General features: G+C 43.0%; 1 protein-coding gene across 2 annotated transcripts in view; it reads left to right on the top strand.

Annotated features, from left to right (window-relative positions):
* The window catches only part of LOC115101946 (basal cell adhesion molecule-like), a 206,667-nt gene extending 194,215 nt beyond the window's left edge, over nt 1–12,452 (top strand). For both annotated transcript variants that reach the window (XM_065008009.1, XM_065008007.1), the window contains 6 exons: nt 176–300; nt 459–600; nt 1,003–1,038; nt 2,200–2,341; nt 3,472–3,568; nt 12,361–12,452. In XM_065008009.1, coding sequence (XP_064864081.1) covers nt 176–300; nt 459–600; nt 1,003–1,038; nt 2,200–2,341; nt 3,472–3,568; nt 12,361–12,363 — 545 coding nt within the window. In that variant the 3' untranslated portion in view covers nt 12,364–12,452. The remainder of the gene's footprint in view (nt 1–175; nt 301–458; nt 601–1,002; nt 1,039–2,199; nt 2,342–3,471; nt 3,569–12,360) is intronic.
* Nucleotides 12,453–12,774: the final 322 nt, after the last annotated feature.

Below are 12,774 nucleotides of genomic sequence, written 5' to 3'. Positions count from 1 at the left end.
TACCACTCTCCCTCCTCCATCACCCCTCTCTACCTCTCGTCCCCCTCCCTCTCTCTCTACCACTCTCCCTCCTCCATCTCCCCTCCCCCTCTACCTCTACTACTCTCCCTTCCTGTGTCTTTACCTCTCTCTCTCCCTCCCTCTCTCTCTCTCCTCTCTCCCTCCCTCTCTCTAGGTAAACCTGAGATTGACGCAGCTGTTGATGGAATGGTGGAGAAGGAGGGAGACATGGTGACTCTGTCCTGCTCTGCTCACGGACACCCTGCCCCACAGTTCACCTGGACTCCCTCAGGAAAGGAAGTGAGTTTGTGTGTGTGTGCGCGCATGTGTGCATTGTGTGCGTTGACAAATCTTTGTGAAGTTATGTTATGAGCCCTTAGAACAACTCCTCTAATTAATTGTCATCTCTTAACCCATCTTTCTCACCCCCCCCCCCCCTCTCGCCCCTCCTCTCCCAGTCGGTGTCGGTGAAGGGTAACAAGGTGGTCAGTATGGTCATGCTGGAGGCCAGTGCTGCGGTCCTGATGGACGGGGTCACCTGCGAGGCCAGTAACGACCACGGTGCAGCCTCCCAGGCATTCAAAGTCACCACCAAACAAGGTCAGTGCGGCCCTCCACTTCTCTTAACGTTCTTATCGCTCTCTCTCTCTCAATCTCTCTCTCTGTCTCTCTCTCTCAATCTCTCTCTCTGTCTCTCTCTCTCTCTCTCAATCTCTCTCTCTGTCTCTCTCTCTCTCTCTCTCAATCTCTCTCTCTGTCTCTCTCTCTCTCTCTCAATCTCTCTCTGTCCCTCTCTCTCTCTCTCTCTCTCTCTCTCTCAATCTCTCTCTCTGTCTTTCTCTCTCTCTCTCTCTCAATCTCTCTCTCTGTCTCTGTCTCTCTCTCTCTCTCTCTCTCTCTCTCTCTCTCTCTCTCTCTCTCTCTCTCGTTCTCTGTCCCTCTCCTCCATTGTGGTGTAACAGTAAACTGTAGTCTAACCCGGTTCCTCTCCTCTCCCTGCAGCCGTCGATCCCAACGCAGCCAATGATACAGGCAGAGGTAGACACTTATCCGTCTTCTTCCTCCTCCTTTCCTCCCTGCTGTCGGGACTCTGTGTTGTAAATAGCCTGTAGTACTTCACCCTTCCTCCAAGCACTCTACTGTACTGTACATTGTATATTTCTCTATTACTACTGAACACTGTGGATATTGTATATTGTGTTTTGTTTGTCATCTTTGTATGATGTCTGTCCTATACATCTTTGTATGATGTCTGTCCTATACATCTTTGTATGATGTCTGTCCTATATTCTGTGGATGCTGCGACTTTTCCCTCCCCTGGGGGGGTAATAAAGGATGATATTCTATTCTATCCTCTTCCACTCTCTTCTTTTCTGTCCTCAGCGTGTCTTTGTCACTTCTTTTTCCCACTGCGTTCTTCTCTTTCACTCTTTTTCCTCCCTGTGCTGTGCTTTTCAGTTGCTGTGGGCTTGTGAGTAGTTGTAACTAGAGTATGTGTTGTGGTGTCTGTGTTTGTACACTAGTATGTGTGTTGTTGGTGGTTAGTGGGTGCACATAGTGGTGCGGTGTGTGTTGTTGCTTTGCTATGCAGTGGGTCTGAGGAACTGCCTTTCTTTCAAAATGCTGCTCAAAGGGAACCATGTGCTTAAAACAGGTCTGTACAAATACCTCTGTGTGTATGTGTGTTACATTGTGTGTATGCGATACAGAGAGAGAGAAGGTGTGTGTGTGTGTGTGTGTGTGTGTGTGTGTGTGTGTGTGTGCGTGCGTGTGTGTGTGCGTGCGTGCGTGTGTGCGAGTGTGTGCGTGTAGGCCCCCCTCTTAGCCCCACCACACTATTGTCATCTCAATCTCAAAGCTGAACAAACCTCCCCGTCCCCTTTACTCATCTCCCCTCCACCCATCCAATGTTCTCCTCCCAACACCACCCATCCCATTTCTGCCCCTCTACTCCCTCACCTCTTCCATTAACCACCCCTACCCCGCCACCCCCTCCCCTCTCCTGCCTCCATCGTTGTCCCTCCCTCTTCAACCCTTCTCCCCCTTATCCCTCCTCACCTCCCACCCCCTCCTCCCTACCTCTTTCTCCTCTCACCTCACCCCATCCATCCCCTCTAACTTCACTTTCCATCCAACCTCTCCCTTCTCCACCTCTCCCCCCATGCCTTCATCTCTCCCTCCATCTCTCCATGCCTCTAGCTGATAAGCAGCAGGGTGGCTCCAGTGGCGTGGTGATAACCGTGGTGGTGTGTGTCCTAATGCTGCTGCTTCTGGTGGCACTCCTCTACTTCCTCAACAAGAAGGGCAAGCTGCCCTGCAGCAAGAAGGACAATAAGGAAGTGTGAGTAACAGGAGGGAGGTTAGGGTGGAGGAGAGGAGAGGAGGGGAGGGAGGGAGAGCTGAGGAGAGGAGAGGAGGGGAGGGAGGAGGGGTGTTGAAACTGTTTCTAAAGAAAGGCATTGTGATCATTGGAGTACAGACTATCTGTTCTCTTTACTGTACTTTACCTCCCTCTGCTAACCCTCTACCGTTTCTCTCTCCCTCTGCTAACCCTCTACCGTTTCTCTCTCCCTCTGCTAACCCTCTTCCTTTTCTCTCTCTGTCTGTCCATGTTCTCTCCCTCTGCTAACCCTCTACCATTTCTCTCTCCCTCTGCTAACCCTCTACCATTTCTCTCTCCCTCTGCTAACCCTCTACCGTTTCTCTCTCCCTCTGCTAACCCTCTACCATTTCTCTCTCCCTCTGCTAACCCTCTACCGTTTCTCTCTCCCTCTGCTAACCCTCTACCATTTCTCTCTCCCTCTGCTAACCCTCTACCGTTTCTCTCTCCCTCTGCTAACCCTCTACCGTTTCTCTCTCCCTCTGCTAACCATCTACTGTTTCTCTCTCCCTCTGCTAACCCTCTACCGTTTCTCTCTCCCTCTGCTAACCATCTACCGTTTCTCTCTCCCTCTGCTAACCCTCTACCGTTTCTCTCTCCCTCTGCTAACCCTCTACCGTTTCTCTCTCCCTCTGCTAACCCTCTACCGTTTCTCTCTCCCTCTGCTAACCCTCTACCGTTTCTCTCTCCCTCTGCTAACCCTCTACCGTTTCTCTCTCCCTCTGCTAACCCTCTACCGTTTCTCTCTCCCTCTGCTAACCCTCTACCGTTTCTCTCTCCCTCTGCTAACCCTCTACCGTTTCTCTCTCCCTCTGCTAACCCTCTTCCTTTTCTCTCTCTGTCTGTCCATGTTCTCTCCCTCTCTCTCTCTCCCTCTGCTAACCCTCTTCCTTTTCTCTCTCTGTCTGTCCATGTTCTCTCCCTCTCTCTCTCTCCCTCTGCTAACCCTCTTCCTTTTCTCTCTCTGTCTGTCCATGTTCTCTCCTTCTATCAACCTATCTCTCTCTCCCTCTCTCTCTATACTACCTCTCTCCCTCTCTCTCTATGCTATCCCTCTCTCTCTCTGCCTCTTCTGTGTGTCTCTCCTGCAGGGAAAGTGGGAATGTGAATAATGACATTGTGGTGGAGATGAAGACAGAAAAGGCCAATGAAGAAGCTGGCCTCCTGAACAAGCCAGCAGCACAGCAGGTCAGAGGGCAGGGGTCACTGGTGGGACGGTAGTGGTAGGAGAAGGGGCGATTGGTTTAAATGTTTATATGCACAGTTCTTACATCAGAATAGGGTGATTCCCTTCTAAACTAGAACAAAACCATTTCCACAAAATTACATCCATAGAAGTGTCCTTAGGAGGAAGGATTGCTGACATGTTTTTGACATTTGTATCTTAATGCACAATTGAGACATAACTAATTGAAGTTGGAATACTTGTGACATTTTGACCTTACCCAGGCCTCCTTTAAGACTCCATGATGTTTTATCTGTAGGTGCTACAAAGCAAAAGTTGGTGTTGTTAGGTTCTAATTCTCAGAGTAAATAACTCAACGGACAATAGATAAGCTTAGTTTAATTCTTCACAAAGGGTCCATACAGCTGGATTCAGACATCTCTCTTTCTAGCTCCGCTTCCTCTGTCATGGTGTCTTCAAGCTCACCCATTATGCCGCTGGACCTCACTTCTCGTGAGAACAATGCACCCACCGAGGAGAGACATGACGATCTTTACCGCTACATGTGCTGTAAGGAGTACTGTGCGTAGACCAGACCAACACTGTCCCAACACCCCTGCCTGGTGTATCTTGATGTACACTCAATCTCCAGAATTCAGCCCGTGCCCTTGGTTATCTCCTGCTTCTCATGTGCTGCTTTCTCCTGAGGATATACACACTGCAACACATTGGTTATTTCCTGACAACATAGACTCCCCCTTATGGCAAGATCACTAATTTGTGCCATTTGAATAATAGCCCCCGGTACGCCCATCAGTCTCCCAGTTACCAGCTACCCAGCCATTTGGCATGAGTCCTCATAAACTGATATCCCAACAATGCTACTAAAGTAACCCCTGCTACTACTAACATGGCCCATGACTATAGCCTCCTTCAATTACTGTCCCTACAGCGACTGCCGTGAGAATAACTACTGCATGTAATCTGTCAAGTGTTCGCCGGCTGTTAGAAATTGGGAAAGAGATTATATCCAACCTAACAAAACTGAATCACGTGTTTCCTGAAAGTTTACCTTATTGTCTGAAATGCCACCACTATCTTTTCTACTCTCACCATGATCTGGGTATGTGTAATGTTTAGCTGTAGTTTAACCTCATAATAGTCCCTGTATTGTGCACAGTTAGCTGTCCTCCCTCTCCTATGAGCCATCTCCTGTAACAATATACATAGTCTCTGGGAATAATACCCCTCTATCACCACAACCTTAATTTATGAGCCCCCACAGATCTCCACCGCAGCAGTCACATCCCACTTAACAGCCCTATGTAATCATTCTGTCTCAAACACACCTCATGTGTACCTCGCCTCCTCCTACAGATACATTTGTACATATATCATTCCATCTAACCCATAACACACTAGTCACTACTCCTAATGCACTTCTACAGTAATAGACGTACTAAAACATTCTCAAATCAATTAGTCAATATACATCAGTCCCTCTGGAACAATGATCACTCTTATGGTTCCTGAAACCTAAAAACATATTGACTTGCAAAGGAAAGAGTGAAAAGGTACACGTTTAATAACTTCACACCACCTTTGATGCGACTAAAACTCCATTACGTTCTATACCCATGTGATGCTGGTCTCAATGCCATCTCCTTCATTTTCATCCTTGTGTGTTATCGCAAAACAGACTGAGCCTTGTATGCAATTAATTGTATCGTATCATCCAGCCATCTCTATGTATTGATGTGATTTAACATTAAAGTGTTGATGACATGGTAAAACAAAAAGAGAACCAAATAAAACTTAATGGTTGACTCAAACTATCAACCAGTGAGTTCTCTAACAACCTCCCTGTCAGAGGACACTTAGAAATTAGGTTTCTGCAGCCTCCCTCGGCCTAATAAATTTGAGCAGTGCCCTCCCCCCTCACCGTTCGAAAGCAACTCTCTCTCGATGTATCCGAATCATAACTACATTTTATAAATGATCCAACCCAAATTCAGAATGACAGCCCTTAGTGCTTACTTTGAGTCTAGTACTTGAATTCCAGCTTCTTAACTTAGCACACATCATCCCTGTTAGAATGTACATTTATGAACAGAACCTTTTATCGCCGGTAATAACTCTTCTCATTACAGCCCCCCTTTGTCCCTATCTTCCTGTCACAAGTGGCCTGGTAATGAAAGATCAGTATCTCAATGCATCCTTAGTCTAAATTGTTTGCAGTGTGTAGTAACTGTGCAGTAACTGTAACTGTCATCCCTATTTAACATTTGTATATTCACTCAAAGACTAGGACCCCAGAGAACTGGTCATTTTCCCTTCGAACCCATGATTCACAGCGTGTTTTAAAAAAAACATGTTAAATAAAAATTAAACACATTCAAATAACCAATAAACTTATCTCATGGTAAAATAGAGTAGAAACGGGTATTTCTCATTCATTTTATAATTAAATCCCAAGTGTCTATCATTTCTAGTGAGATTGATCAGGTCTCACCAAAAAGTCAGGATGCAGGGCATTCGACACCATTAAAATATTTCCTCTCTCCTCCCGGGTGGCGCAGTGGTTAAGGGCGCTGTACTGCAGCGCCAGCTGTGCCATCAGAGTCCCTGGGTTCGCGCCCAGGCTCTGTCGTAACCGGCCGCGACCGGGAGGTCCGTGGGGCGACGCACAATTGGCCTGGCGTCGCCCGGGTTAGGGAGGGCTTGGTTGGTAGGGGTGTCCTTGTCTCATCGCGCACCAGCGACTCCTGTGGCGGGCTGGGCGCAGTGTGCGCTAGCCAAGGTGGCCAGGTGCACGGTGTTTTCCTCCGGCGCATTGGTGCGGCTGGCTTCCGGGTTGGATGCACGCTGTGTTAAGAAGCAGTGCGGCTTGGTTGGGTTGTGTATCGGAGGACGCATGACTTTCAACCTTCGTCTCTCCCGAGCCCGTACGGGAGTTGTAGCGATGAGACAAGATAGTAGCTACTACAACAATTGGATACCACGAAATTGGGGAGAAAAAAGGGGTAAAAAAACATTTTTAAAAATTAAAAAAATTATAATAATATATTTCCTCTCCCTTTTCTTTCCCTGTCCTTCCGAAACCATTTCAAAACCTTCCAAACATTTCCATCCTTCTGCATACCCAATTTAAAACTGAAGTGAAAAGACCCCATCCAAAATAAATCCCACAGTATCGATACCACTAAAGCATATTCGTCACCAGTAAATTGTGTGTGCGTGTGGTGAACCGTAGGTCAAAAACACACATGAACAGGTCTCACTTATTATCTGGAACTCTGTTTATGGCCTAATCCAGATACTTTTATACTTAAAACTGCCAAATATCACTAACTGCTATCCCCATTACCACAATCTCCGGGGACATTTCTAAGAGAGATAATGAAACCCCCTCTTTTGGAAAAGAAAGTGAACATTTTGTTAACATTCACTATGCTACATTTTAATCAGCAATCCAAAAGTATTAATTATAAACCAAACATGATAATTGTAAATTTCCTGTCCTTACTCCAATCATTAAATGTTTGTTTCAGTCCACCAACGTTTATGTATCTTTTATTTAGCATGTACTATTCTCCATAACAACCGCACCACAATGTTCAGGAACCAACAAAAAAAATGAAAAGTTCATTTTAGGTTTAGTAACCCCGTTGCTAATTCCTTGTGACCCCTCCACCCTTTCGTCCATTCTAGAAATCTATTTCAGAATAAGACGACATAAAATGTCTCATGAGGTAAAAAAAAAAAAACAAGGCTTTCTGAGTTTGCAAGGAGCATTTGGCCAGATCATTTAAATTTGTTACCTTTAGAATCCATTCCCCTGGCATTTTGCATTTTGATTCTTCAACATACGTTTTCTTGTGGCAGATTTTGCCAATTTATCATCATAAGTGATATTTGATCCCTGGCCTCTACTAAAAAGTTAGGTAAGACGTGATCTCATACGTCTTCCTTCACATAGAAACTGTAATCTCTATGATCCACTATCGATCAAACTGAAAAATGCAAATACTTGCATAGCGGCATTCCCTCCGAATGCATAGCGGCATTCCCTCCGAATGCATAGCGGCATTCCCTCCGAATGCATAGCGGCATTCCCTCCGAATGCATAGCGGCATTCCCTCCGGATGCATAGCGGCATTCCCTCCGGATGCATAGCGGCATTCCCTCCGGATGCATAGCGGCATTCCCTCCGGATGCATAGCGGCATTCCCTCCGGATGCATAGCGGCATTCCCTCCGGATGCATAGCGGCATTCCCTCCGAATGTGGCAGGTTCCATTCCAGTCTGATAGTCCCACATCTAAAACAGGGAGCTTTCTCCTTACATTTTGATGTTTTTTCGCTACCTTTCTTTTATTTACCTTGGCCATTGAAACAATAGCTAGTGACTTCCCTGTGGCCCTATTACCCCGCGGATGTTTGCGAAGTGAGCGAAGTTATATTCAATTCTCAAAACATCCTGCTCTATTTCATCCACTCCCCTCGCAATTACCGTTTTGATCACAGGTTTGAACCTGCCATCAAAGCAGAAGTGCAAATTCTATCTATTCACTCCCGTACCCAGTCTTTCTGTGGCTGAGTACTTCTACTAATTCTGGGTTTATCGGTTTGTATTTTTTGTTGATAGAATGCTGACATCAAGACGCTGGTATATTAAGCTTTTGAGTCTGGTTTTATGTCTTTTTGCCAAGTCATAATTGCTTCCCTGAATTCTTTATTTGATTTGAATTCTCCGTCAGCAGAGTAATGTTACCCAACTTTATCCAGTTTGCAAAATCTTTCCTATATTCAAGCCGAATTGGTAGAATGCTCGTTATCTTGAAATTTTACCCTCCCCTGGAACTATCCTGCTCGGGACTTATGAGACTTACCCTAAACTTTATTGTACTAGCATATACCACAAAGCTACGACTAGTCGTTACACAATGGGCCTACCGAATTAAACTCATGCTCTCCAGGTCCGTATCCTATAATTGTTCAGCCTACGATTCTCATCTCTCCAAGATGTCAAAATGAGTGGAAACAGGTGTAGGAACTGTGCCTACCTTATTTGTTGCCAGCTCCTGCTCCACTGATCTGTACTCTTTGGTTTGACTACAAATCGTGGTGAATCCTGCCGACAATGCCAACTGTTAGGTTTTAATTCTCAGAGTAAATAACTCAACGGACACTAGATAAGCTTAACCTGTTGCGACGAGCCATCCCGGATCCGGGATCGTGAATACAGCCTCAAGCTCATTACCATAACGCAACGTTAACTATTCATGAAAATCGCAAATGAAATTAAATCAATATGCTAGCTCTCAAGCTTAGATTTTTGTTAACAACACTGTCATCTCAGATTTTCAAAATATGCTTCTCAACCATTGCAAAACAAGCATTTGTGTAACACTATTGATAGCTAGCGTAGCATTTAGCATAGCATTTAGCGTTAGCATTCAGCAGGCAACATTTTCACAAAAACCAGAAAAACATTAAAATAAAATAATTTACCTTTGAAGAACTTCAGCTGTTTTTAATGAGGAGACTCTCAGTTAGATAGCAAATGTTCAGTTTTTACAAAAATATTATTTGTTTAGGACAAATCGCTCCGTTTTCTGCGTCACGTTTAGCTACGAAAGAAACCTGTATCCAGGATTGTGTAAATCTATCCGCAAGCTCATTAGCATAACGCAACGTTAACTATTCATGAAAATCGCAAATGAAATGAAATAAATCTATTTGCTCTCAAGCTTAGCCTTTTGTTAACAACACTGTCATGTCAGATTTTCAAAAATATGCTTCTCAACCATTGCAAAACAAGCATTTGTGTAACACTATTGATAGCCTAGCATAGTATTATGCCTGACATGCCTGACATTCAGCAAGCAACATTTTCACAAAAACCAGAAAAACATTCAAATAAAATAATTTACCTTTGAAGAACTTTGAAGAACTTCAGATGTTTTCAATGAGGAGACTCTCAGTTAGATTGCAAATGTTCAGTTTTTACAAAAAGATTATTTGTGTTGACAAATCGCTCCATTTTCTCCATCACGTTTGGGTAAGAAAAAAAACGAAAATTAAGTCATTAAAACGCAAACTTTTTTCCAAATTAACTCCATAATATCGACAGAAACATGGCAAACCGATGTTTAGAATGAATCCTCAAGGTATTTTTCACATATCTATCGACGATAAATCCATCGTGGCAGTTGACTTTCTCTTCTGAAGAAATGGAACGCACATGGACCTAGAGATTACGCAATAATTTCAACACAGGACACCGGGCGGACACCTGGTAAATATAGTCTCTTATGGTCAATCTTCCAATGATATGCCTACAAATACGTCACAATGCTGCAGACATCTTGGACGAACGGCAGAGAGCTCAAGTTCATTCATGGCACGTTCACAGCCATATAAGGAGACGTTGGGAAACAGAGCCTCAAAAATTCTGCTCATTTCCTGTTTGAGGTTTCATCTTGGTTTCGCCTGTAGCATGAGTTCTGTGGCACTCACAGATCATATCTTTGCCGTTTTGAAAACGTCAGAGTGTTTTCTTTTCAAAGCTGCCAATTATATGCATAGTCGAGCATCTTTTCGTGACAAAATATTGCGCTTAAAACGGGCACGTTTTTTTATCCAATAATGACATAACGCCCCCATAGGTTGAAGAGGTTAAACAAGTTTAATTCTTACCGAAGGGTTGATAGAGCTGCATTCAGACATCACATGTTTTCACCATCACAAGTATATATACTCCAATTTAGACTCTCCTCCTTCTCTCCAATCCTTACATCTTTTATGGTTTGACAGGAAGAGGGTAATAGGGTAATAAACCATAACTTCGCTCTTCAAGGGATCTGACCTGACCTCAACCCCTCATTTGCCTAATCCACAGATGTCCATCCGTTTCCCCTACAGCAATACTGTGACTTCCTCCCTTCCACTCTGGCTCCTACAGATAACCATTAACTTCTGATGTAAAAAACATTCTCTTTCACCCCTCATATACTATACTTCTGAGTGCAACAATGTTCCAAGTCTAACCCAGAATCTAACAGTGTCATATAAAGCTTTACCGCTTGCTCTGTAATATGAGTAGTATTCTTATTTCAATAGCAATTTTCTTACATTCATTTATTTATATACAAAAATATGAACATGGATATTGAAATATACAAATATCACAACTCTAAAAGTAGCAGAGATCCCACTCTAGAACTTTAATATGCTGTAGATTCTATTATGTTCAACGATATATTGAACAATGTGCCAAATCTAAAAAAAAATAATAATCTTTTCCATAGTCATGTTTGTATTTTTCAATATTCATACATTTTTGTAAGAAATGTGTTATTAAAATCAAATGGCTCTTTGTAATACAGAGCAAGCGGTAAAGCTTTATATGACACCAACTTGAGCTTTTTACACCTACAAATGAAACATTATGGAGTCTTAAAGGAGGCCTTGGTAAGGCCAAAATGCTTTCAGATACAAATGTCAAATATATGTCAACAATCATTCCTCCAAATGAACCTTCTATGGATTAAATGTTGTGCAATTTTTGTTTTGTTCTAGTTTCATGAGTAATCAATCACCCAATAGCTATTCATGAGGAGAGGAGATCAGGAAACCAAAGCATTGGCCTAGAATAGCATCTGGGTTTGGCTGGAATCATTGTCATCAGTGTCATCATGAATATGACCTCAGTTATAGACAATCATTTTTCATAGGAATAACCAATATAAAAATGAACTGCTCAATGACTTATATCAGGATTCCCCAACTGGCGGCCGCAGGTGGTTTCTGAGCAAAAAATAATAGATATATACAGTACCAGTCAAAAGTTTGGACACACCTACTCATTCAAGGGTTTTTCTTTATTTCTACTATTTTCTACATTTGAGAATAATAGTGAAGACATCAAAACTATGAAATAACAAATATGGAATCATGTAGTAACCAAAAAAGTGATAAACAAATCAAAATATATTTTAGATTCTTCATTGTACCCACCCTTTGCCTTGATGACAGCTTTGCACACTCTTGACATTCTCTCAACCAACTTCATGAGGTGGTCACCTGGAATGACTTTCAATTAACAGGTGTGCCTTGTTAAAAGTACATTTTGGAATTTCTTTCCTTCTTAATGCATTTGAGCCAATTAGTTGTGTTGTGATAAAGTTGGGGTGGTATACAGAAGATAGCCCGATTTGGTAAAATACCAAGTCCATATTATGGCAAGAACAGCTCAAATAAGCCCATTAAGACATGAAGGAAAATTACATTTTGATTTGTTTAACACTTTTTTAGTTACTACATGATTCCATAAGTGTTATTTCATAGATTTGACGTCTTCACTGTTATTCTACAATGTAGAAAATAGTAAAAATAAAGAAAAACCCTGGAATGAGTAGCTGTGTCCAAACTTCTAACTGGTACTGTATATATATTTTATTTTTGCGGGGGACAATAAAAGACTGGAAAAACACCAGGAAATCAGCTCCAAGTGATTTTTTTATAAAGACATCTGTTCCCAAGTATTCCCCATGAATAATAGAGAGACACGTGATCCTATACAAATGGTTTGAAATGATGATGTTTTAGTCAAACATTATATCTGTTTGGGCTTCTTGAGGTCAATATGCAGTCTTCAAATGATTTGTAATTACGTTTCGGCCCCCCGACCATCCGCTCAATATAAAATTGGCCCGCGGTTGAATCTAGTTGATGATTCCTGACTTGTATAATATCACATGATGTTGTATTGACTCACAGGATTTACTGGTGCTTTGTGTTGTCTTCCACAGTGAGGAACAGAGGAGAATATGACACAAGAAGACAGAAAGAGAGGGATGAAGGGATGGATGAAAAACGACAGCAGGGCTTGTTTTACTTTTTATAGAGGGAGCAATCGGACTGAGGGAGAAAATACGGTAGAATGGGATGGTGTTTTTGTAGGGATGGGGGTAACCATGGGGGTAACCATGGGGGGGGGATTTTAACATGAGACCTAATACATCACTGAACATCAACTGACTTCATCATGACATTATCAGAGCATAATCCCTGTCCACCAATCACAACTCTTGGTTGACTCCCATGCAGAATAGAGCTGTAGAGTAAACATGTGTCCAATGTGACTCTAGCCAACTCCAGTAACCCTTCTCTACCCCAATCCAAACACAAAATGCCATTAAGTCACTGTTTGTTGCAGGAGTGTG

This window comes from Oncorhynchus nerka, linkage group LG3, assembly GCF_034236695.1.
Source record: "Oncorhynchus nerka isolate Pitt River linkage group LG3, Oner_Uvic_2.0, whole genome shotgun sequence".
Lineage (NCBI taxonomy): Eukaryota > Metazoa > Chordata > Actinopteri > Salmoniformes > Salmonidae > Oncorhynchus > Oncorhynchus nerka.
The sequence above is the reverse complement of the archived record's forward strand: the minus strand, read 5'-3'. Positions and strand labels throughout refer to the sequence as shown.